We start from the raw sequence: 27,264 nt of genomic DNA on the forward strand, positions 1-27,264 counted from the left end.
CACACACACCCTGCATGAAAAAGTGAGTTGGAATTGGGGGTAAAAGTCACCACTAAGAATTTCCAGGCCAGCACACGCGAGGCCTCTAGGAACGCTGAAGGTCAGGGCCCAGGAACCACAGGGCAGTCAGGGCAGCTGCGGGGAATTCCCTTGGGAACCAGAGAGCCCGTTTTAGAACTGAGACTCCATCTTTTATCTAAGTGGATGGTTGAATGAAGAGAACACGGGATGGCTTTCTCCTTCTCCTGCACAGGGGACAGAAGATGGCACTGATGAGTGATAATGTGCGCTGCACTAAGAGGGGGAGAAGGGGAAAGTACGTCCCCCCAAGGATGTCTGCAAAGGACAGGAACCAGGGGGACGAGGCACTGCGGGCAGCCACACCAGGCCAGCAGGAGGGGGGCGTGGCAGCTCATTAGATGAATTCCCGTTTATACGTTGCTGCCAGCCTGATGATTTGTGTCTCTGAACTTCATTAGTGCTTCTGTTGCCTTTGTCCTAAGCCCATTGTTAGTAACACTTATTTTACTGCTGTGGTTATAGTTTATTTCATTTTGAGGCGAGGGAATAAGTAAATCAATATATTAAAAGTATAACTTGCAATTAAGTCATAGGATCTATTTATTCTAATAAAATGATCGATTACCCTTCACCATTAAAGTAAAAATCAGCAACTTGGGGGTGGGGCCGGCGCTTGGCTGGGCAGAATTAAGATGATGCATTGTGACGACCTCACCGTTTTTTCAACTTAAAAATACAAAGAGGACATTAAAAACCCAGCAGTTAGACTTGAGAATAATAACAAAACAGGCTAACCAATCCTACACGCCCAGTGGTAGCCCCCACAGTGGTGGCTCTAGGGGCAGGCTGTGTGCGCCAGCATGTCTCAGCAGTCTGGAGATGTACGTTCTCCGCAACATGCCAGTGCTTCTGAAACCCAGAAACTTCATGACGCATCCTACAGCCCAGGGCAGCGGCTCTTGTGACCGCACCTCAAGAAACAGACTCAGGTCACGCCTCTCATGCAGGGTCACCAGCAGTCAAGGGAGGAGCCCAGTTGAGCCCACAGTGGTACCTATGCCCAGAATGCAAGTAAAAATGCAGAGTTTAAGAGACTTGCAGAGACGCAGGTGCTCTACCCAAACATAAGCAGGAGGACCTGGTCTCCCAGGGCCCCCACGACCGCTCGGGAGGTGGGCTTCTTGGCCTCCAGTGTCAGGGAGCATCCCAGCACATGGCACACGACAGGACAGGGGTGCGTTCTGGCCTCTCCAACTACACCAAAGGCGTTCCTGTGTGCACAGCTGGGGGTGGGGTACACACTCCAGCAACACAGAAGAAGTAGTTCATGGATATTTAGACACAAGCCATGGAACTACTGGGTTGACCAAAAAGCTCCTTTGGTTTTTAAGTAAAAACAAAAGATACATTTTTCATTTTCCCCAAGAACTGCACTGAACAACATACTCATTCTGTTCTACTACCTTCTGCTGTTTTCCAGGCAGTTTTGTAATTCCAGGGATTCCCTGGTGGCTCAGAGGGTAAAGAGTCTGCCTGCAATGTGGGAGGCCTGAGTTCGATCCCTGGGTCAGGACGATCTCCTGGAGAAAAAAATGGCAACCCACTCCAGTATTCTTGCCTGGAAAATCCCATGGACGGAGGAGGAGCCTGGTGGGCTACAGTCCATAGTGTTGCAGAGTCAGACATGACTAAGCGACTTCTCTCACTTTTGTAATTCCATCTTTCCAACACTTTTTATCTTTTTGAGCCAGGTGTCTTTTACAGTCTTTCAGGAAACTGAAATTTCTTCCACTAAGAGAACTTTGTAAAGACTGAAATATATGGACATCTGAAGGTGCAATGTCTGGTGAATACAGCAGATGGATCAGAACTCCCAGCCAGGCAAACAGCTGCCTCCTTAGCCAGGTGGCTTTTGTCTGATCGTTAAAGAAATGCGCGGCCTTGTGTTACCCCAATGGAAGATTATTTGTGTTCTGTCGACTATCTCCAGACGCTTTTTGTGGAGTGCTGCTTTAAGTTTGGTCTATTTTGAAGCAGTACTTGTTGGAATTAATCCATCTGGTTTTCCGGAAGGAGCTCATAATAGAGGACTCCCTTCCAATACTACCATATACTGAAGACTGGCCTTTGGTGCATTTGGCCTGCCTCATGATCTTTTCTGTTCCACATTATTGTATCTACTTTCATCGCCTGTCACAATTTGTTTTAAAAATGGACTGTTTCATTACATTTCAGTAAAGAATTGCATGCGGAAGTATGGTCAGGAAGGTTTTCTTGCTTAACTTACATGGAGCCCAGACATCAAAGTGATTAACCCAACCAAGCTGGTGCAAATGATCCTCAGTTCCTGATTTGAATATTTTGAGTGTGTCGGCTATCTCCCAGGTGGTATAACACTGACTGTTCTTAATTAATGTCTTGATTTGAAAGCTATCAACTGGTCTACCCAACTATGGAGCCTTGTCTAGCGAGAAATCTCCAGCACTAAACTTCAAAAACCACTTCTAACACATCTGATCTGCTGCAGCACCTTCTCTAGACACTGCACACATTATTGTTTTTTTTTTTGGCATTTCAGTTGTATTTTTTATCTTTCTTGAAATAATAAAATAATAATATGCCAAAAATGTTTTTCTTCCATCTTCAGTATTAAAATGGCTACACAGAAATTAAATTTTTTTTTAAAATACACATTGATATGACAGCTGTCACAATGCAGAGCTGGAGAGCGTGGCCAGCCAGGGGAGGCTGGGCCTGCGGATGCACCCTTGAGATTTCTTGTGACGTCCCGTGAGCCGTGCTACCCTCACAACTCAGAAAGCAAACCCGACTACTTAGTGGTTTTGCTTAAGTCGTTTGGGGGCAGTAGGGTAGGTTTCTAGCATGTGTAATATAGAGCCCTGACTGATGCAGCAATCTGGATTTTTAAACTGCTGGCAAAAAAGAATGAATACCCAGCTAGCTCTGTAATGTAGGCCGTGCTGTGGTAGTGGAAATGTTCTGTTTCTGCTGCATTTAGCTACCAGCCATGTGCGGCTATGGAGTACCTGAAATACGGCTAGTGTGGTCAAGGACCTGAAGTCCAAATTTAATTAAGTTTAACTGAAACTGCCAGGGAGTCCCCTGGTGGTCCAGTGGTTAAGATTTTGCCTTCCAATGCAGGGGGTGCAGGCTTGATCCCTGGTCTCTCCCACATGCCACCTGGCCAAAAAAAATCAAAACATTAAGCAGAAGCAATATTGTAAGAAATTCAATAAAGACTTTAAAAATGGTCTACATTAAAAAAAAAAAAACTTTAACAGAAACAAAACTGAGATTGCCACATGTGGTTAGCAGCTACCATACTGTATAGTGTATATCCTGAAGGAGTCAAATGACCTGTTAATTTATACTCTAAATTATATGAATAACCTGAGAGACTAAGCCACTGCTGAGTCAAGACCTTCCTTGCAGCCCCACATGTTCTTTTTTTTTTTTAGCCCCACATGTTCTGTGTCTGGTTTCTGAAGGTGTCTGGCTAAGGCCTGGCACACAGTGACCTGTGAGAAGCTGCCTGCGATGCCCACAGGAGACACAGCAACAGAACCACATGGCAACCAGTGCCAAACAAGCAAAGCAGCCTCACACGGACAGAATGTTAACATTCCAGCAAGGATGACCAAGGCACAAATCATCATGGGCGGGGGGAGAGCACAGGCTGGTCTGAATCGTGGGAGGGCAAAACCAAAAGGAACTTTATAAAGATCAGTTACTCATACGGGTATTTAAAAACTGACATCCCTTTTGTTGGTAACACTGAAAAATATTAATCTGTCTTTGATCACAACGAAGTATTTGCCAACAAGTTAGCACACAAACTAGCAACTACTATTTCCTGCTGTGGGAAAACAAATTGCTCAAAAGCAGACTAACAGACATTTTAAAATAAAATCTTATTTCTGAAGTAACACTACATTACCTAGGAAATGGGATAATTATGCCAAAGACTCAAGATAACGTTTGAAATCAGACTTTGAAATGCATCCTCTAGAACTGTATTTGCAAATTTCTACCCGTGCTGGGCACACCCCTACAACCCTCCCAGGCAGGGCAATGGCCCAGGTCTGATCGCTGAGGCCTCTGTCCAGATGACCCTGCGTTTTCCACTCTGTTGGCACCCTCTCCTCCCCTCATCAGCTGTGTTTGCTTGGGCGTGCTGCTGCCAGCCTTGCCAATGCTGCTCCATACATATTCTTCCCGTGGAAACACTGCTTTAGCTCGTCAGTGTCCCACTCATACTGCAGCCAGTGGTTCAGCCTCTCCCACACCTGCCTGTGTCACTGACTTGCTCTGCGCCTTCTCCACAGACTCTCTGATGCAGGGTTGCAGGCATTATCACTGCCTGCACAGGCTTCACTGGCCTCCCCCACAGGCGAGCCTCAGGGCCTCCTCGCTACTGTCACCTCTCCAAATGACCCAGGTTCCTCACAGTCCCACTGCCGCCTCTGCTGACCTGGGGGCCCGGGGCCCTCATCCACACACTCAGAGCTGCTCTGCCCCTTACAGGGCTGGCGTGGTAGAAATGTTCATGTGTAGATGCCAGCCACTCAAAAGCAACTGATCATGAGAAACAGTTTCTAACTCATACCCCGGAGCTCCCTGAATTATCACAGAGGCTCAGCGAACATGGGTTGATTGTTGTTCCCCTTTTCTTTTCAAACTCTTGAAAAGTGAAAGTGAAAGTGAAGTTGCTCAGTCGTGTCTGACTCTTTTCGACCCCATGGACTGTAGGCTCCTCCGTCCATGGGATTTTCCAGGCAAGAGTACTGGAGTGGGTTGCCATTGCCTTTTCCAGGAGATCCTCCCGACCCAGGGATTGAACCTGGGTCTCCAGTACTATAGGCAGATGCTTTACCGTCTGAGCCACCAGGGAAGTCTTGCTGTACCTTAAACCTGGCAGGATCATTAGCCTGAAAAAAGTCACTGCATCTAAACAAAAGTACTGAAGTCTGTCGTTACCACATAAATGATGCCATGATTCAACAGAGACTTGATTCAAAACTTCTGATTTCTCTTCATTTTGAATTAACAGTGCACGTGTGCATGGACACACACACACAAAATGGGATGATATATACAAAGATTCCTAAATACTACTTATGAATAGGTTTTTATATATTTTATATACTGCTTAAACATTTAACATACTAGTATCTGTCCACGTCAATAAATACACTTCAAGATATCCTTAAAAGTTATACCTAAGCATAAAATCACCTCTCCTAACAAACAGACCAAAGGAATTGAACAGACAAGAATGTAAACACAGAGCAAACACAAGTGGGAATTTAGTATACAATAAAGGGAGTCCTTTACACCAGTGGGAAAAGGTATGTGGTTTAGTCGTTTGTGTTGTGCCTAGCTATATGCTCCTCAAAGTGAAATAAACTCCCAGTGGGGCAGATTAAGAGACAAAAAACAAACTGCTGGTAATGCTGATGACACAGAGCTAACACAAAAACAGCAGAGACAAGACAATCAGCCAGGAGAAAAGCAAAGGCCACAGAGGGTGTTCTCAGGAGGAGAACGGAAAGGCCGTGAAGCCTGTGCAAAGTTACTCAGTGTCCCCTATAATTAAAGTAAGTAGTCACACCAAAGAGATAACATATTTTCCCACCTATCAGACTGAGAATTAAGGTGGATGATAACCAATGCTGACAGGGAGGCAACAAAGCTATATTCATACACAAGGGAGACACACAAAACAAAAACATCCCCACCCCACCCCAGAACTGCAATAACCGTTGTAGGGCCTAATTTAAAGGTAAACTAAATTTAAAAATCGGAAATGTAATAAACAATTCCACGGTCAGGAATTTACTCTGTGCGTACACTCACCTCAGTGAGTGCACAAGTCACAGGAGCCGCTGTACAGTAAAACCCCGAGTAGGGCCTGTGCTTCTTTAGCAGGGAGGGGTGAACAGCGCACAGCACATGCAGAGTAGCTTGACACAAGGGCTGATGCGTGAAAGGACTGATGGTCATGCATCCAGAGAACAGTTACCAAGTGTTTATTACACACCAAGCATCACTCTGACACTGGTATGGCAAGATCTCTGGAGCCAGTGAAAAAAATCAAGACACCAGAAAAATGGATAGGGCACAGTCCTATGGTAATATTCTATACATACAGAACTTACTTCCCTGGTGGCCCAGTGGCTAAGGCTCCATGCTCCCAATGCAGGGGACCTGGGCTCGATCCCTGGTTGGGGAACTAGATCCCACGTGCCACAACTAAGAGTTTGCATGCCACAACTAAAGATCCTATGGGTCGCAACTAAGACTGAAAATCCTGAATGCTGTAGCTAAGACCTGCTACAGTCAAATAAGTAACTAATATTTAAAAAAATCTATATGTAGATAAGTATGATGGTGGGTGCCAGAGGCTGGGGAAGGGGAGTGGGGAGTTGGTGTTTAACGGGGACAGTTTCCGTTTGGGGAGATGAAAAAGTTTTCAAGAGGGATGGTGGTGATGGTTGCCTAACAACATAAATGTACTTGGTGCCACTGAACTGTATCCTTAAAAAGGGTTAAAATAGTAAAAGACTTTTACTCTTTACTTTACACTTCTCTTGAGCATTTGAACTTATAAACCATATGTATGTACTGCTTTTGTACAAAGCAAAGTAAAAACAGAAAGTGCCTCTCAGGCAGATAAGCTACAAGGTGCCAGGTTTTGAATGACCCTATTCAGCCCTATGTGTGTCTGCTCAGAATGGAGCTGGGGTGCCGTCTATTCCCACTGGGCTGACACCACTGCACTCCAAGTCCCCTGGACACTAAAATGATACACCTGAGCAGTGGGGTCGGACACGTCAGCATATGAGGCCAGTGCACAGGAAATGGTCAACAGAATCAGGGTCACCTGTCTCCAGAAGCTGCTTTAGACTGAAAATATTTTCAAGTGTGAATCTCATTTATGATAGCTGCCAATTTAATTCAGGTATTTTGTTTCAAAGTCATTAAAGATATCTATCACCACCTGCAAGTACCGTTAACATCTTTGTTGAAATAGTTCAGTAGCTGTAATCTTTCCCACTAGACGTCCAGGAAGATCAACCCAATGATTTAAACATGAAGCATAAGCACTCATTTCTAAGGTATTACAGATTTAAAATACATGCTTGAGAAGAACACAGTGGGGAGATGCCACAAAAAAGACAAACAAGATAAGAACCTAAGTCTCAGGCTATTTTGTGTTTATAAAGAAGCGATTCTGGTACCTGTGACAATACCGGCAGTACAGCAGACAGAAAAACTGGATTAACGATGAAGGACTCTGGCTGTGATTGAGTTTGCATTTAGACACAATTTTATTAGAAAATATAGATGCACCCATGTAGAACAGTTGGTGAAAGTATCTATGTACGTGGATAACTTTTAATTAAGTCCTTTATTCACTGCCTAAGTGACATCCAAACAATAAGGAAAACGAAAATAGCCACTCACACCCCTCCCATGGAGGCAGTTCCCTGTCTTCCTAACAACCTGCCCTGGTGCTATATGCATAATTTTTACAGCTGCAACCATAAAAGTGGAGCTGCTCCATATCCTGCCTCTTCTTCCTTTTACATCTAACGCAGTCTTAGTGGCTGCTGGTTTCACCTCTGCACTGGTCCAGAGGTCCTCCCAAAGCTAGGTGATGGCCGAGGGCGCCTTCCTGGGCATGCTTATTTTTGGCCCAGCTGGTGGCAGTGAGGCCCTCCCCAAAGGGGGACGGACGCATCTGAAGGCGCCATGTAAGCTGGCGCTCGCTGCTCCCCAGTCTGATCCAGCTACTATTTTTGAGGCCTCCTGCCAGATCTGAATTGCAGACTGATTCCTGGGGTGAGAAAACTGATTTGACCTTCAACACAATGCTGAAAAATGCTGCTTTCCAAGGAGAAACAAATAAACCTGTGGCTACATGCAGCAAAAATCAGTTGTGAATAATGGCTCTAGACTCTTAGAAATGTCAATGTAATTAAAGTAAAAGACGCACAGGGCCCGTCTACATTACAGGGGAAAGAGCTGCAAAAGACATTTCGGGGACACTTGGCGAAGTGGCGTGAACCCTGCTCTGAGCAGTCCAAGCCCCCCTCCACAGCCTTCTGAAGGGAAGAAATGGGCCAGGGGGCTAAGTTCTGGTCCTACAGCTTAGGAAACTTGTCTTAAGAGAAGATGACAGTGACCGCATCTTATCTCACTTTTCTTTTAATTGAAGCGCTGACAGTAACCTAGATCCCTGAATAAGACTATAACCCTAAGCATGAGCTCAAGGGCTGCTACGATGGCAGGAACATGAGTGTTCCGGCGGGTCTGTCCAGGCCTGAGATGAGTGCCTCAGAGGCGAAGTTCTGTTGCTCCTGGGAGGTCGCCACAAAGCACAGGCTCCCAGCCTGGGCCCAGAGGCCTGGACTGTGACACTGCACCCAGAATGTGGTGTGTGCATGTACATTCTGGGAATCTCCATCAGACTCTTGCTGACCCCAGCTATACAGTACAGGCAGACCTCATCTTCACAGATACTATGGTTTGTTTTTTCCCAAATTGTTGGAATTCACAGATACTGTGTTTTTTTTTTTACAAATTGCAGGTTTGTGGCAGCTCTGTGTCGAGCAAGTCTGTTAAGGCCATCCTCCCAACAGCATATGCTTACTTCACATCTGTGTCACAGTCTGGTAATTCTTGCATTATTTCAAACCTTTTTCATTATTTGATCTGTGATCAGTGAAGTTACTACTGCAAAATGGTTATGACTTGCTAAAGGCTCAGATGATGGCTGGCATTTTTGGGCATCAAAGGATTTTTAAATTAAGGTATGTATTTATCTTTCAGGCATATGTGCTTGCACACTTCAGAGACTACGGTATAGTATAACGTAACTGTTACACACATGGGGAAACCAAGAAACGTGCATGCCTCACTTTGCTGCCAAGTCTGGAACTGAACTCCATGGTGCCTCCATAGTCTGCCTGGACAGGCGCTCCATCCCATAGGGGAGAGATGCAGGGGCTGCCCATAGCCTTCACACAGCTCAAGAGCTGAGAGGCTACAGGATTCACACACAGGTACTTCTACCAATGGTGCTTGGTTCAGAGCACTGATGGCGGACCCTTTTTAAACTCACCTCTACGCTGAAAGGACTCTCTTCAACTTTCCCGACTTCTGCTTCTGGCAGAGGATTTTTTAAGGTCTGTAAAAATAAAGCGGCTTTTCTTTTACGTTCTGCTTGGAGCTGTTTCTCCTTTGATTCCTTAGACGCTTGGGCCAGCTTTTCCCTGGCAGCAGCTGCCAGTCGATCCTCCAACTTTTGCTTTGCTTAAGGAATAAACAAAGAAAAAAGATGTTTAGAGCAAGCAGTATTTTATAAATACCTTGCTGTCTTAATTTTCATGGGCAGTAGCACGGTCATGAGATACAATGCAGTTTAAAACATGAACGTGATACCGATTTCAGGAAAGGTCAACAAATCAGGCAAACAGATTTCTGAAAGAATTAGTTTATGATGCTTATTATTAGTACTTTTCATAAATTTACTTTCAAACTGAAAGTCAGAAAGCTGATGGGGTTCCATAGCAGTGAAACCTGGAATGATGAGACTCTTGGAATGGTTCTCATATACAAGTGCCCAAACAGCCATACCGGGCAATGAACACTCTGTGAAGTGTTTTATGCCAAATGAACCGACACACAGTTGAGTTCACATGTAGTAAATGCAGATTTAGCGACACAGGCATGAACACATGTGTGCTGGGGAGAGAACTACAGCATATCACAAGTTCCAGGACCTCCTGTGGTTAAAGAGTTACCTTTTACCAATGCTGTGTGATCTGTCTGTGCATACACAGAAAAAGCAATTCACAAAACCAGTTAAGGATTGTTAATGACTTTAGTTAGAGAAGAATAGTGCTCATTTTGAAAGAAGGGTAGAACACTGCTGGTCATGTGTCAGAGGCAAGCGGTGGCCACACTGTGACCCATGAAGACGAGCCACAGTCTGAAAACCAGCAGGGGCCCCGGCCCCTTCAAGGGTCCGATGGTTCTGTAGGGAGAGGCCTCACAGAAGGGAACCTGCTGGCTCAGAACATTAACCCGAGCTGAGAACGCGGGCTGAGCATTTGCCCCAGGGCTGCCATTAAAGCACTCTTGGCCACTCTCAGCTCCTCCTCGGAAAACAAATCGCCGAGGGCACTGCGTCTGAGCTTAATGAGCAGCAGCGCTCCTCATCTGACTGAGAGCTTCTCAGCTGAACAGAAACATCACACAGCTCCCCAGCGGTCTGACTCCAAAGGCTGGAGACTCTAGTCTGCAGTCCTGTATTTTTGGCTTAGTAGGTTAATCTTGTATGTACATACTTTTCTTTTAAGAAGTTTAAAACATTTGACAAACCTTGCTTTGCTTCTAGCTCCTCCTGGGTAAGTTGAGGCCGCTTCTCCTCAACAACTACACAGGGTGGGGCAACTGCCGGGTTAGTGTTTGTAGCACTACTAGAACTTTCTTGGCCTTCTTTGCTTTCTTCATCATCATCACTGTCATCATCTAGCTTAACACGATTTTTTTCCAGGGGAAGTAGATCATTTTCTTTGGCCTTGATTGCAAAGCTTATTGGAGCAAATGAAGCTATTGAGAAAAGGTGAAAATGGTAATACATTTTTAAGTAACTGGAAGCACAGAGCAAAAATCTCGGCCCCACCATTCACATGAGCATCAGTTGGTGGGAGCAACGTCTAGAGTGGAGCCACATCTTACGCAAAGGGAGGGTTTAGGGGCAGTAGGTAGTGCCCATGATGTCAGAGAGCCTTTAGAAGGATGTCACACACCCCAGGCTAGATGCAGGGCACTGCAAAGCACTGGCTCCAACTCGGGCCACGTCAGGACGCACACACCGAGTGCCAGCTGGGGTCACTGCAGGGCCAAATGGTCAATTTTTGTTGACGTTTTCCTTCTTTTTTCTGGGCTCAGCACATAGCTGAGTTTCCGTAAGTAAGCATATGATGCGACTCCACTATTAAAAGTTACTTCTAAAAAAAAAGTCCCAACTGTATAAAATAAACTTTTTTTTTTAAACAAAAGCAAGATAATCTATTCCTTTATTCAGCAAACATTTGACTGGGTGCCTACTTTGTGCCAGGCATTATGTTAAACTATTTTCTGAACCTGTAAGACAATTTTAAACCTAAGGTAACAAAAATTTAGGTGGTTCAATTTTTTCTCTACTAGAATATTTGGAATTTTTAATTTAAGAGAAATACAAAGGCCCAAAAGGAAACAATCTTCTTCCCCTTCCCCCCCATCCACTCAACACTCACTCACTGGGTCCCTTCTTCCTCAGACACTATGGTAAACGGCTCCTAACAACACCTAATTGGTTGTAATAAGACACTTTATTTTTAAAACCATGTGTTATTACTGATGAAAGCTATTCAAGTAAACCTCAATGAAGGGTGATTTTAAGTGCAGCACAAATGAGCTAACTCTGAGAAGGAAGTGGATCTGGGTTAACCAAGGCAGGTTCTGAAGTGGCTGGGGTTGTGAGGGTGAGCTCACTCAGCTGACCCCAGAGGCATCCCCACTTTCAGCATTTTATGGTTCCAAATCCATGTGTGATTAGAAGCTGGCAAATAACCCGATCACCGAAAAATAATCATCTCTTGTCAATAATCACCTCAAGCTACAAAGCACACCCTAAGATGTTCAATGTTGGTAAACTGGGCTTCCCTGATGGCTCAGATGGCAAAGAATCTGCCTGCAATGCAGGACACCCGGGTTTGATCCCTGGGTCAGGAAGATCCCCTGGAGAAGGGACTGGCACCCCACTCCAGTATCCTTGCCTGGAGAATCCCATGGACAGAGGAGCCTGGTGGGCTAGTCCACGGGGTCGCAAAGAGACACGACTGAGCGACTAATGCGCACAAAGCGCAGTTTTGTAAGTCAGAGCCAAAGGGGGCAAAGTCAGTCTCTGTGCTGATCATGCAACGCTACGCACCTGGACTGTGCAGGGTGGTGCACGTTCCTAATAAACCCCAGACAAAGAACACGGGAGGAAAAATACACTTTGTTGGGAGAGCCAACATTAATCATTTTACTGTGGTTATGTTAAGAACAGCCCTTATCTTTTGGAGATACATGCACTCACACTGATGGATAAAATGCCAAGATGTTGGGATCTGCTTCAGAATATCCTAGGGGATGGGCTGGACTGAGTCTATAGATAAAATTAGTCAGTGCTGGCCACGGGAGCTGGACACTCAGTGCTGCATGTGTGTGTGGTGACTATTTTGCCAGGCTCTGTTTTTGTACTTGTTTGAAATTTTTCTTAAGAAAAAAGTATCATAACATTAACCTTGTATTGCCTCTAGGTCTCTTTAATAAATCAGAGTCAAATAAACATGTCACTATAAAAGAAAACCTCAGTTAACTGTTAATCAAAATTACTCAAGTTAACTTGGGGCTAAAGTACTGTATCATAAAACAATTTTAAAACAATTACTCCCCATCTTCAGGCCTCCAAACTAAAATAAATTCAACCAAAAAATACATTAAAAGGAACACTTCTGGAACACAGCTTAATGCATGCCAACACCATGCATATACTTTAAAGTGACTTAAAATAAAACTGACTAATACACAGTCTACACACCTCACCTCACTTCACATTTGCGACCCCAGGAAGAGAAAGAAATGATCAGGCCTCCCCATTTACAGACAAGGAAACTGAGGTTAAAAAGGTGAAGTAACTTTCCCAATGTAGCTCAGCCTGAAAGCAGGTGATTAGGAATTACTTCCTTTGTAGAATTATTCAATTATACAACTATTGCTTCTACATGGAAGCTTATTTGCAAGTCACATCACACAACATGTGAAGAGCGCTTCTTACAGCCTTCAGTTTCCTGTTGTGTTAGGATGCAGCCCAGGCTCCTGGCCACCTCTCCCACTATGTTCCGGGCCAGCCCTGTCCTCCGCCTGGAGCTGTCGCCCTCTCCCACGCCTGGCTTTCTTCCTCAGCTCTTCTCAAATGAAGGCTCTCCCTGGACAGGGCCTGCTGGCCTCTCCTCCTTCAGCCGCTCTTCAGTTTGTCCTGCGTGTGTGGTCTGCTCACCTGGAGCCTGGGACAGGCAAGGACTGCAGCACTAAGGTGGCTCAGGTCCGCACCGACTCTCAGAAAACACTTGTGAGTGAACCCACAGTGTCTGGCCCTCTGCCTTCCACATCAGATACGCTCCCTTTCTTAAGGTCATTAATAGCTTTTAACTTCTATGGTAAGATATATTCTCGGTGGGAAATTATGAAAATACAGGTGAAGAAAATGAAAGACCAACTGCAATTTGGATATGGGAAAAAAAGGATCTGAATATTATCAGAGGATGGTTCTGAGGCAGCAACATGTGCACAGATACAGGAAAATGGGACCATGCTTTACTGTTTTTAACCCGCTTATTATTTCCACTTCACAAGTGTAGACATCTTTCCATGTCAACATACATCATTTTAATAAATGGCAGTCATATTTTTAGTATGGACATACCAGTTTATTTCAATCTCCCACAGCTGTTCCCAATTTCTTATTTTTGAAAGCTCACAAGCCTTGTGATGAACACCTGGCTGAGACAGCCTGGGGAACCAGCCGTTTCCAGGAGCAGGAGGGCGTCTGTGTTCAGAAGTGGGTCTCCACCATCAGGCTCCCTCCTCTAGAGAGGCCTTACCAACAACACTCCACGGCCAGTGTGTGAGGGCCCAGCCGCCCACAACCTCTCTTTTACTTTCTAACTTAGCAAAATGGAGGCAAAGAACAGTATCTTGTCAGTGGAGACACATTTTAGAAATCTGCTCACGTACCACCTCTTTTTCTTTTGTGAACTAGCTTTTCATGCCCTTTGTTTTTCTACTGCAGTGACTTTTCTTATTGATTCACAAGAGCTCTTCCTATAGCAAGGATTTTGACCTTTATCTTCTGTTATTATTAGCAATCACCGCTGTCCTGACATTTGTCTTTCAACTCTATACGGGCCCAGCTCCCGCCAGACCTATTAATCTTTCTTTATCATTTATGGCTTAAATTCTTAGGCAGTACTTTCCAACTCTAAAGACTAGGAAAGAACTATCTAGTTTTCCTCTCCTTTCATGGTTTTATAGTTTCTGCATTTAAACACTTTGTCTGGAATCATTATTTATTGTCAGGTGGGGTGTAACAGTCTAATTTTTTTCAAATGGAGAGCCTGTTTTTCCAACATCAATTATTGTCATATTAGGGAAGCTGTCTCATAAGCATCTCGGGAACTGCGGATGTTGTTCTGGCACCTGTCTGGTGGTAAGACTGGCTGTACTGGGAGATTTTCTGGTGGGGTGCCACACTGGGACTTCTGCAAGGAACCCCACCTGCCCACACTTGCTCTTACTGCCCTTACTTCCCTGGCATTTAATGCTATAGATACATGTCTAATGTGCCAGCCTGCTTTTTTCCCCCTGTGGAGGACAACCTATTTTTCTTTCTAGACAGCTTTTCTTCCATCTTTATCCTTTTCCTTGGAAATCTGAGGAAAATTCTGAACTTGTTTTCTCATCCAATCTGATTTTGAGCGCTTTATTATATTTTTAAAATTGGCAATCTTTCTCTAAATCTTTCCCAGATGCTGGATTATCGGTTACACTGATTTTACAGTACCTTTTAATTCTATGAGAATAGAAATCAGAGAGTAAAAGAATTTTCCTATAACTTAGTACTGCTTCCAAGGGCTCAGATGCGTGTCCTTCTGAACTCTTGCCCCTCTGCAGGTGCAGCGGCCTGTCTCAGGCAGGGCGGGTTCTGTTGGACACCTGCAGCTCTCAGGCGTCTCAGGCTCAGAGAGTGCAAGGAGGCGAGCATGGTTTCATCTGCTGAATTACCAGGCACTCACAGGAAAGGGGAGGGTGCCCCATGGCGGGCAGTAACCTTGGCTGAGGGGCTGACCCACTGCACTGGATCACACTGATAGGGCCTAGCTGCCCTCAGATGCTCCTGGCTGTTCTGGTCTTTGGCCTGCTCCCTTCTTTGGTTGACAGTGGGTTCTTCTGGGGGTCACTGCCACTGGCTCCCCGAATGTCCGGCTTGTTCCTATGAACTAAAGTCCAGATGGGCTGGCTTGTCTTTCTTAAGCATGTTCCCCCAGCTTTTGAAGCAGTAACCAACCCCACCCTCCTTTTATAATTTTTAATTGAAGAATAATTGCTTTACTAGTAACAGTTTTTACTCTCTACTTACTACATTCCTTTGGTTATTTCAACGAGAGTCTGAAGACAGCTGGGAGGGGTGAGAGATGAAACACACATGCCCAGGGAACCTGCTATACTGAGAGGCTTACAGATGCTTCCCTGCTCTCCTAAATCACTGGTTCCCTAGTTCTTCATTTGGGTCCTTTTGGTCACTCTTGAGAACCTTGTCTTTGGTTGCTGGGAAAGCCCCTCCTGTGGTCCTGGCCCATTCGGGACCTCCTGCCTCTCCTCTCGCCCCAGCACTAGCTCCAGCGCCCCTCCCCAACCTGGGGCCATCAGCTCCACTCCAAACCTCCCACGTGGTCTCTCTGCTTCACATACTCACCACACAGGGCAAAGAGACTCCTCTGATCTAAGCGGTAAGGTGTTTTGCCCCTGTCGGGAGCCCCAGGACCCACCGGGAGGGCAGAGCCCCACGAGCTGGCTGAGGCTACCTTGGTGGGTATGCCTCACTTGACACCTGAGTCGCTGGGACCGCTTCCCATCTCTGAACCAGCCATGCATTTCAGGTGGGACTGCCTCTGCCTGGGTGTGAGCCTCTATTTCTGGGAGTCCCTTTCCCTCCGCACGCCCTTTCTTGTTCCCACTTGGTGGAATTCACTGCTTCTTCGCATGCTCTACCACACAGGGTTCTGCTAATGTGCCTGTGTCAGCCTTTTTCTTTCTGTATGTCTGTCCTGGTAGATGAAAAACTCCTCCCAAGAACATAAAGGGAAACGGGAATGGAGTGAATGGAATACCGCCTGGTAGAGACCCTCAAGGGAACTACCTTAACAAATAAAGAAAACTAATTTCATTGGCACAATAGTCTGAATGTAGTTTCAGAAGTCCAAGGGGGTACAAAACATTATTTGAAAAATTCTAAACGCTTCCATTAACCCTAACACGAGAATAATCTGTTAAAACAAATGTATACCTAAGATGAGTTTGTATCCAAATGACCCCAAATTCAAAATCAAGAAAGTACTGGGTTGGCCAAAAAGCTTGTTCAGGTTTTTCCATAAGATAGTACTGAAAAACTTGAACAAACTTGTTGGCTAACCCATATGCTATGAAGTAAGCAAGTTTCATTACAGCAACTTAGAAGGGGCAGCCATTCCCTCCTGTCCTATGGTTGAAGGCAGCTGACCGTAAGTGGTCTAGCGCTCTTCCTTGCTAATTTAAAGTGACACCTATGAGGTACAAGATCAAAAATGGAACTCTCAGTACCAAAGGCAGCGTACCTTTCACAAGCTTCCCATCTGGGACAGCTCTGCTGGATGACGCCTCCTTCTTCCCCGAGGAGACACCTCTTCCCCCTGCGTCAGCTGCGTCTTCAGACGCACTATCTTCCCCAACATCACTCGGCTTTTCAGGAGCAGGCTCTGCAGGAGTCTCTTCCGGCGCTGACACAGCCTGCAGAGGTTAAAAACATGACTATGAACTGCTCACCGGAAATGATGCAGGATTTGTCAGGAAACAGTGTATGTACATCTCATGGGACAACAGCACTGCTATGTTACTGCCTAAGTAACACTAAGGAGCATACTTTCTAACTCAGACTTCTATTTTCTGATAGAACAGACTAAAAAGAGAAGGAGGTATTTCCCCTCTAACACCGTTTTGGGAACAAATGCCCACAACTTCTGTGGAAATGGATCACTGAGAACACATTTAGAACACCAAATTATGCCCAGCACCTGCAGATAAGTCCATTTTCTTCAGTTTGAGCAGTCAGAGATAAAAACCTGAGGAAATCCACTGATATGTTTTCTACCAATACAGGTTTTAAAAAATATCAGGAGGAGAGGAGAGGCAGAAGAAAGGATTATAAGGACAGGAAGAAATGCTTCCAACAGGTACCTAAGAATCAAGTGTGGGGCCGATTGCAGGGAGGGACGCTGTGAAGGGAGCTGCTAGCAGGCGGCCCTCAAGGACAAAGGTGGGCAGCACCCTTGACTGGACAAATGATCATCAATGAACTGTGAATGTGGTCAAAGGTTTCAACAGGTGTAAAACAGAGAGAGGGGAGAAAGGTAAGTCAGTAAAAGCAAGACATCCATTACACCTAAAAGCAAGTGTGAAATGTACAAGCCCTATTAGTACACATCTTGAGAATCAGACCGTTCTTCCCACACATACCTGTGCGTTCTCACCCCCTTCTTTCTGGAGGAAGAACTGCTTCTTAAACTCGTAATAGGCGTTATACTGGTGCCACGGCTGCAGGAACTCAAACCTAGGAACAGAGAAGGGTTGAGCCATTCAATAAGACACGCTCACTGCAACACCTCAGCTCCGACCAACCACACCTGCTCTGACTTCACAGTGACTGACTCCCAGGATCTCAACGACCCCTAGGGGAGCCACAACACCCGCCCCCACACTTTACAGACCCGAGAGACTGGGGCAGAGCGCTCATCCACAGTCACAAAGATTGTGCGGCAACAACAGCCTCCTGTTTTTATGTTACAATCTGAGCATGGAACATTATTTGATTAAAAACACAAGGTGAAGTGTGGGTCTAAACTTCCACAGCAGATTCTTGAAAAGCATGAATTCCAGCCTTTTATTTTAGGCAGGTCCAATATTTTTTAAAAATGAAGCAAAACAAACTGAATGAATAAAAACTGTAACAATAAAACAGACCACCACCCCAATTCAAAGTGACTGAACAAGATGTATTTATCTAAACATAGGATTAAATATATATGTGTATATATATAAAGAATTATGTAGCTAGGTAAAAAAAGAAGCTAAACTAAACCTCAAATACCATCTACCTACCCCATATAAACTCTTTTACTCACCGCTGATCATTCTTGGCCCGAACGCTGGTCTCAAACTTAAGGCCGTTCCTGGCCACGTACTCTGCCAATTTGTCAATCACAGGCTGGATGTCGGGGGGCGGGGGGATGATGGTGGCCACGGGAGCAAGCGCACTGCAAGGGAGAACAGAGTCACACCCACAGCACTAGGCCCTCCCCCAGACCACTGGTCGGGGCAGCCGGCACAGCAGCTGGAGGAGGACCTGCACTGTCTCAGTTCCCACCAATAGGTAAGTCACACAGAGACAGGGACGCTCTTATCTGAGATGACTGGGACTCCAGAAAACAAATCAAAGTCAATCCACTTGAAACAGGGACCGAAATATCATTGCTGATTGTGAAAATAGGGGTTTTACTCAAAGTGACACTTAAGGTCATGAAAACAGGATCATCTCCTCCCGTTTCCCTCAAATTGCTAATTCTCAGAAGTAACCACGAATAAACCAAGTGTGGATTTTTTTATCTTAAAAATGCTGGCTAGCATAATTCATCACCCATAGTTTCATCTTTGACTTTCTTAGCACGTTCAGAAAGTGGGTCATTTCTACAAAAACACCCAAGTGTTCTGCCAAGTTTCCTAAGCACATTTTCAGCACGTTCTAGTGCCTCTTACAAAGTGCCTGCTCAGCTGAGACGCTCAGAGTCCCTTCCATTCCACCCGACAAGGGCTGGGGGTTTAGTCCCTGCCGTGCTAGCTCTGGACTCAGTGGTTTGCTGGGCTGATGGCCAGGTCCCCGTTTCCCAGCAGTTTGGGAGAGATTCACTTGCACCAACTCTATGAAATCCAGGTTTTTGGCAAATAACTGGACTCGATACTGACTGTGCCCGGGACTGTCCGCCTGAGATGGTGACATACAGGAAGGAACAGATGCTGGGGCTCAGGGGAGGGTGTGGGATGCTAACAGGGAGGGGATTTTCTCAGTTGGTTAGATCTCACTGCTCTAAGTGCCTATGTCACAATCACCCCTGTAATGCGGGGACTTGGATAATAAATACTCAGATAACAGAGACCCTCTGTGTGACCCATACTATAAAGAAGCCCAAACCAAGAGCACGCGTGCCTCAGCCAGCCAGCAGGAGGGCATACCTTGTGGTGATGGTGGTAGAGGTCGCCCCACTGCTTGTCTCCGCCGTGGCTGGTGGGGGAGGGGGCGTGGTCCCTGGCGGGGGTGGGGCGGTGGCAGTCACTCCGGTGGAGCTCGATACGGCCACCCCGGCAGGCAGGGTGCTGTAGTAAGTGGCAACATCAACCCCTGGAGGGGGAGGTGCCAGGCAGTAGGTGCCGTCTGGCAGCATGTAGTAGCTGTAGTACATGGCTGCCACCGTTGCTGTGAAGAGACACATTTTGAGGGCATGAGAGTGGTAAATGATGGGCCAGTTGGCTAGAATACACAATGCAGGGAGAAAGGGACACTTGCTCAAGTGCAGTGTCCCTTCTGTCCAATGTCAACCATGTATTTTCTTTATTTTTCTGATATAAGAAAGGGTGCCGAGGGGCAACACAATTTGGAAGAACTGGACAATGTCCAGACACACACCCAGGAACAATGGAATCTGAGCATGCACAGGGACATTCAGAGAAGGCCACTGCCTACACAAACTGCAGAACGGCAGATTAGGACGGACTCCCCCACCCAGCACCCCAGCTCCCCTCCCCGTGTGTCTTGTGAGATGACCGTCTGAGGACTAAACCCCTCCACTGGCTTCCCTGTTTGACACCAACTCTCCACTCTTTACACTCATTACTTTCCTCTTTTAAAAATTCGTCTTGGCATAAATCGTTTTCTTAGGTCTCCAAGGCAACAGACACAAAAGCAAAACCAAACAAATGCGACCCAATAAAACTTCATAAGCTTTTACACAGCAAAGGAAACTATAAATGAAATGAAAACACAACTCACAGAACAGGAGAAAGTATGACGATGTGACCAACAAGGGCTTAATTTCCACAATATACAAACAGTTCATATACCTCAATAACAAGAAAACAAACAACCCAATCAAAAAATGGGTAGAAGACCCAAACAGACATTTCTCCAAGAAACACACAATGGCCAATAAGCACACAAAAAAGATGGTCAACACTGCTAATTATTAGGGCAATGCATTAGAAATACAAGGTATCACCTCTCACTAGTCAGAATGGCCATCATGAAAAAGTCTACAAATAATACATGAGGAAGAGGGTATGAGAACAGGGAATCCTACACTGTTGGTGGGACTGTAAATTGGTCCTGCCACTATGGAGAATAGTATGGAGATTTCTTATTCCTTAAAAAACTAGAGCCACCCTCCCGGGCCTACATCTAGAGAAAACCCTAATTGTTCAAAGCAGCACTATTTACAATAGCCAAGATATGGAAGCAGCCTAAATGTCCATCAATAGATGAATGGATAAAGATGTGATACATACGTACAATGGAATACTATTGTTGTTAAGTCGTGCCTGACTCTTTGTGACCCCATGGACTGCAGCCTGCCAAGACTCCTCTCTCCATGAGCTTTCCCAGGCAAGAATACTGGAGTGGCTGCCATTTTCTGCTCCAGGGGATCTTTCTGACTCAGGGATCAAACCTGTGTCTCCTGCATTGTGGGTGGATTCTTAAAACCCAACAGAATATTACTCATCCACAAAAAAGAATGAAATAATGCCATCTGTAGCAACATGAACGGAACTGAGATTATTACTTAGTGAACTAAGTCAGAAAGAGAGACAAATATATTTGATATCATTTACATGCAGAATGTAAATGGGCTTCCTTCATAGCTCAGTTGTTAAAGAATCCACCTGCAAAGCAGGAGACCCCGGCTCGATTGCTGGGTTGGGAAGATCCCTTGGAGAAGGGAAAGGCTACCCACTCCAGTATTCTGGCCTGGAGAATTCCATGGATACAGTCAATGGGGTCACAAAGAGTAGGACATGACTGAGCGACTTTCACATATGGAATCCAAAATATGATACAAATGAACTTATTTACAATAGAGAAACAGTCTCACAGTCAAATAAAACAATACCAAAGAGGGAAGGAGAGACATAAATTAAGCGTTTGGGATTATCAGATACATACTGCTATATATAAAATAGATAAAACAACAAGGTCCTACTCTATAGCACAGAGAACTATCCAGTATCTTTTAATAAACTATAACAGAACTGAATCTGAAAAAGAACAAATATGTAATAGATATAATAAATGAATCTGATACAAATCTCATATACATACATGTATATACATGTATGTATGTTTAGTTGTTCAGTTGTGTATAACTCTTTGCAATCCCATGGACTGTAGCCCACAGGCTCCTCTGTCCAGGGGGATTCTCCAGGCAAGAATACTGGAGTGGGTTGCAATGCCCTCCTCCAGGAGATCTTCCCAACCCAGGGATCAAACCTAAGTCTCCCACATTACAGGAAGAGTCTTTGCTATCTGAGCCACCCATATACATCTGTGTGTGTGTGTGTGTGTGTTGTGTGTGTGTGTGTGTGTGTGTGTGTAGATATAAATAACTGAATCACTTTGATGTACAGCAGAAACTAACACAACACTGTAAATTAACTACACTTCAAAAATAAACATACATTCGTCTTGAAGTAAAGTCATCTTGTCTACAAAGCTGTGCTGCTCTGTAACCACTGCATGTCCCCACCTCAGCGCAGAGATGCACTGCGATTTACTTAAGAAGTCCTAATGGACACTGAGATCACTTTGCGGCTTTACTATTATAAACAGTGACGTACAAAAACTTCTTACATATTTTGCCCACACAGGCTAGTATCTGTAAGACAGAGCCTATTTAAAAACAAAAAACAAAAACAATGACAATTCCTGTAAGTTTATTCTTTTTTTTTTGGTGAGGGAAAAAAATTTCAAAACCAGCAAACCCACAGAAGACCCAATGATCTAATTAAGCATTTAAATTTCTAATCCTGTTGTAGATAAGCAACTGGTTCTGACTACAGAGATTTAATTTACTATTCATTAGAGGATGGTGAAAGATTTTCCTAAGTAAGGAATTTTGATTTTCAATTAACTTACTTTAAGACAAAAACACTTACAAATAGCGAGAGCTATTCACTGCCCGTGGTCTCCAGCAAGGTAGGCCATGCAGGGAAGATGCGGGAGGTGCAGCAGCTCCCTAGGTCTCCTAACAGCTGGACCAGAGCCCTGCCGCCCTCGGCGGGAACGACTGCACAGTTCACATGTGCTGCAGGTGTATCCGCAGATGCTAATGACTTACTCTCTGTTAATCACACAAGTCTCAGTTCCTAGGTTGTGACTCTCTGGCTTGATGCTGTGCACCAACCACCGTTCACATTCACGACAATATTCCACATTTTCAGAGTAATATGTGTGGCCTCGACATCCTCTCTATGTGATCTTCAGCAAGGAGACATTTAGACCGCACCTCTGAAGGCAGGCGTGGGCAGAGATGAGATCACAAAGGGCTGGGCGTTGAGGGAGGAAAGGGAGGTTAGCTCTCTAAGCCCAGCACTCAGCCCACAGAGTTTGATGGGTGGACAGACTGATAGGACATTCATATACAGGCTTTTCCTAACCAAAGGAGGTGTCTGAATGTGAAGAGAAGCCTCTGGGAGATAAACCATAACCTTGAAAAAATGGAATTACGTTTCCCTTTATCCCCTTCAGATAATCAAGCTACAAGGTCCTTCTCACCCCTTGGGCAGAGCCACCACCACAGAAGAGGAGGCAGCATCAGCAAGATCAGAGAGTGCCCTGCCCTCCACCCCCCGACAGAGCACACCTCTGTGTATACTGGGGAGAGGGGACAGCAAGTGCTGTCCAAAATGTCACACCTCAAGGAAAGGACACTCCACGTCCTGTTCCAGACAGTTAGCCTCTTGCCTGAAAACAAGTCAAAATACATTTAAAAAATGTAGCCATAAACCAATGAAACAAATATGAAATTAAAAAAGTCCGTAACTGAGTTTCGACTATATATTATGCAATTATAACTTAATGCATCCTTTATGTAATACAAGTGAATAAATTATTTTTAAAACTGAGTAACAGCCCTTTGAAAGTTTTGATATGAATATGCAGATTAACCATCAGTCTATACCTGAGCTACCCATCATATTAAATTAAAACAAAGACTAAAAATAGGCCTGCCAGAGAAATGGCAGATGAACCCAAGAACTCATCCATTACAAACATCTAAAAACGTGTGCTAAAATAAAGGAGAAATTTAAAATGCATAGCTGAGCTCACTAAGAAGAAAAGAATCCACCTCCTGGTGTGAAAATCAAACAAAGCTTCCAAACCCGAAGGCCTCTCTTAAGCCTTGGGCTTACTCAGGATGTGGGGATTCCCACGCTGGAAATGGGGCTCAGGCTGCAAACCCTAGGGCCACCCCAGGATCCACTCTGGGGAGTCTTGCACAGGACAGACTGGAATCAGAAACCTAGGGACAACATGTTCAGGACACTCTCTCACTTCTTACACAAGAACTCTGTGAGTCCCTTCCAATAAATTCTAATTATACCTTGCAAAGGTGAATAGGAATTTGAAAATCTCTGTACATCCAAAAATAACCTTGATGGCAATGAAACATCTGAGGCGTGGTGAGCTGAGAATGCAGACTTGCTGCAAGGTGCCTGCTGGGGCAATGCCACAGCTGAAGACTCAACACTGTGGCCAATTATGAGGCCGTTTCTCCAAGATTCTCTGTGCATGGAATGTAAAAGTTGTTTCTGTTCTTTTCACCACAGACACTGAGGTCTGGACGGATATGATGGCCAATTTCAGCAAAGACCCACGCCTGCCCTGTCTTGCCCCCCAGTTTATGGTGAACAGCACTGTGCCCCTCACTTCTGATCCTGGCACCTCTAAACTGTGTCTTCTGCCTGCTATGAAGTCCTTCCTAGGTTTTTTTTATTACATCCAACAAAGAACAAACCCTGGTGAGGATGTAAAGAAAAGGGACCCCTTATACACTGTTGGTAGGAATGTAAATTAGTGCAGCCACTGTAGCAAACAGCATGGAGGTGTCTCAAAAATCTAAAAATCAAATAAACATATTTTGGGAAAAAAGAAAATACTAACCTGAAAAGATACATGCACCCTAATTTTCACAGCATTGTTTACAATAGCCAAGATATGGAAGGAACCTAAGTGTCCATCAGCAGATGAACGATAAAGAAAATGTAGTACATATACACAGCGGACTACGACTCAGTCATAAAAATGAATGAAGTCCTGCCACCTGCAGCAACATGGCTGGAACTGGAGGGCATTATGTTATAAGTGAAATAAGGCAGACAGAGAAAGACAAATACTATTTGACATCACTTACATGTGGAATTTTAAAAACTACAACAGATTAGTGAATATAACAATAAAGAAGTAGACTCACAGAGAGAACAAACTAGTGGTTACCAGTGGGGAGAGGGAAGGGGGGAGGGGCAAGACAAGGATAGGAGATTAATAAGAGGTACAAACTATAATGTACAAAACAAATAAGTGCGACTTCCCTGGTGGTCCTGTGGTTAAGAATCCACCTGCCAATGCAGGGGACACGGGTTTGATCCCTGGTCTGGGAAGATTGCACAAATTGTGGGGCAACTAAGCCCACGCCAGAGAGCCTGTACTCTATAACAAGAGCAGCCACTACAATGAGAAGCCTGAGCACCACAACTAGAGAGGAGTCTCTGCTCACTGCAACTTGAGAAAGTCCACATGCAGCAACAAAGACCCAGCGCAGCCATAAATAAACAAATACAAATTTAAAAAATTATTTTAAAAACTTACTAAAAAATAAGCTACCAGGACATACTGCACAGCACAGGGAACACAGCTAATATTTTATAATAACTATTAATGGAATATAGCCTTTAAAAATTGTGAATCACTATGTCGAACACCTGCGACTTACCACCTCTGCCCCAGGAGGCTCTGCTCTGCCTTCCTGAACACACATTGCTGGGGCTGTTCTCTGCAACCTGGGCTGTTGGCACAGAGGGCAGTGCCAGAAAACCTGCACAGCTCCCAGGACAGAGCAAGCACCAGAGATGTGTTTAGAGTGAAGCCTGCTGACTGCAGGGTGCATGCGCCTCCTAATAACCCTTGGGCCGAGACATTCTGCAAGAGCGAGAAGCTGGGTACCCGACACCATCCCACAACACTTGCTGAAGACGTGCACTTGCCCAGTGGGGCCTCACAGCTCTTTAAGTCCTTGAAACCGTTTAAAATGACCACCAACTAGAGCACATGTGTTTTTGTGTATAGTTCCCAAGTCAGAAATTCTTCTGAGTTTTGACAATGCCTGGACTAGACGGAGGAAAGGACAGTCAGAGGTCTGGTTTCTGGAAACTCACCACTGTGTCCCAGACTGAACTGGGGTGGGGGGAGAGGGAAGGTGCAGGGTTCCAAAGGGCCCCTGTGGTTCCGTTTCCCCCTGAGCTTCTGTGACAGACTGTTCCTTACTAGGTCTGCTACTGATCTCAGGACTTTCTGTGAATTTTCCAAGAGGGGATTGGGTTTCACCCCAAGTTAAATGTCGATGTGATTTTAATAAAAATCACTGAGTACCACAAACACCTACTTCAAATAAACCCAAGAGAGATATTTCAGTGGGGGTCTACACTTTCCAAAGGCAGATATAGTTGTATGGAAAAAATCAAGTTGCTTAAAAGCACCAGGCATATCCTTAAGCACTCCTCAATACTGTGTGTGCTTAGACAGCTGTGGAACCCAGGGTCACACAGACCTGCCTAATTCCTTCGAAGCCCTTCTATTCAGTTGGCTTCTTGCAAAAATCAGAGCTAATTTACTGATATTTGTATGCAATCTTAAATCTCATATAAATAAATCTAATTCTCAGGAGAGAATGTCAGCACTGGAAGGGTTCTTGGAGCTTAGAGACCTGGTGAGCAATACTTGCTGTCAATTCTGGAAGATAAACATGTGTTTGTATTAAAAATGAAAATAGCTTTCCCGAGTTCTGTGGAGAAATGAGCATATTCTTAAAAAATCAATCTACTCTATTCACACGAGAATGTGAAGAAGCAGCACTGTGTTACCACCTGAGCAGGCCTGGGCAGCAGCAGCTGCACCCCGTCGAGGTCAGTGCCTGGCCCCCCCAGCCTACATCCCAGGACTTTTCTACTAAGTTCAATGACTTTAAATCCTGTTTATACTTGCTGATTCCAGAACGGCCATCTCCAGCCCTGAGCTCAACTAGTACATTAAGTGCCCACTTGACACTTGCACTGGGGCATCTCATAAACCTCACAGATGGACTGTGTCCAGAACAGCGCCGTCCCCATGCACGGGCACCTCCTGCTTCCTGCAGCTGCGTCAAGCCTCCTCCCACAGGGTCAGCCTGGCTTCCGTGGTCTCTCAGACCCACATCCGACTCCCCAGAATCAGATCTCTCCTGACTGCTGCCCCGGAAGCTCCAGGGTTCCCTTCTTCGACTAGACAGAGCCCGCCCCGCCCACCCAGCCACGTCACTCCTCTGCTGGGAACCTTCCCCCTCAGGTCCCCAGCCACGCTCCCCTTCTGTGAGGCACCTGCCTTCAGGCCTTGGGGCCCTGAAAGCTTTGGCTCAAGGGCCTCCCTGGCTCTATCCACCAGCGCGGTGCACTCACTCCCCCAGGGCTCTTGTTGATTCTGCGATGCTCCGTGATGGAGGAAACGATGTTATGGCTATCCTCAGCATCGTTTGCCCACGATGCCAGCTTGTTCAATGGCCGTATAAATCACTGGAACTGGAATGACACGGGGCAAAGGCTTCTAGGAGACAGAAGTCTGGAACCTTCTGAACTCTGAGGGGCAATATTCAACCCACAATTCTGGATCCATCCAAATGACCTATCATGTTTGAGTCAGTATCCAGACATTTTCAGACATTCAAGGATTAAAAAAATAAAAAAATCGGTCTTCCTGTGTACTCTTTCTTTCTTGGCAAACTACTGGAGGACGTGCTATAGTAAAATACAGGAGTAAACAAACCAACCAGGAGAAAACAGCTCTAACACAGCAAAGCAATGCCTGAAAGTCACTGGAACACCCTGGGCTGCAGGTTGGGAACAGGGCCCGTCTAGACTGGTACCAAGGCATACAGCTCAGAAACACAGCTGTCAGTCACCACAATGCGGACCATGAATGCAACCAACAATGTCACAGAGAAGCTGCTGCAGCAGCAA

General features: G+C 45.3%; 1 protein-coding gene across 9 annotated transcripts in view; it reads right to left on the bottom strand.

Annotated features, from left to right (window-relative positions):
- SFSWAP (splicing factor SWAP) overlaps positions 1-27,264 on the bottom strand; it is a 79,209-nt gene that overhangs the window by 22,860 nt on the left and 29,085 nt on the right. For 7 of the 9 annotated variants that reach the window (XM_027956389.3, XM_004017303.6, XM_027956388.3 and 4 more), the window contains 6 exons: positions 19,183-19,423; positions 18,078-18,209; positions 17,413-17,506; positions 16,515-16,686; positions 10,432-10,662; positions 9,170-9,360 (listed from right to left, as the gene is read on the bottom strand). In XM_027956389.3, the coding sequence (XP_027812190.1) occupies positions 9,170-9,360; positions 10,432-10,662; positions 16,515-16,686; positions 17,413-17,506; positions 18,078-18,209; positions 19,183-19,423 (1,061 nt within the window). The remainder of the gene's footprint in view (positions 1-9,169; positions 9,361-10,431; positions 10,663-16,514; positions 16,687-17,412; positions 17,507-18,077; positions 18,210-19,182; positions 19,424-27,264) is intronic. The other 2 variants (XM_027956390.3, XM_060400738.1) reach the window with 1 other exon arrangement.

Source organism: Ovis aries, chromosome 17 (genome assembly GCF_016772045.2).
Source record: "Ovis aries strain OAR_USU_Benz2616 breed Rambouillet chromosome 17, ARS-UI_Ramb_v3.0, whole genome shotgun sequence".
Classification (NCBI taxonomy): domain Eukaryota; kingdom Metazoa; phylum Chordata; class Mammalia; order Artiodactyla; family Bovidae; genus Ovis; species Ovis aries.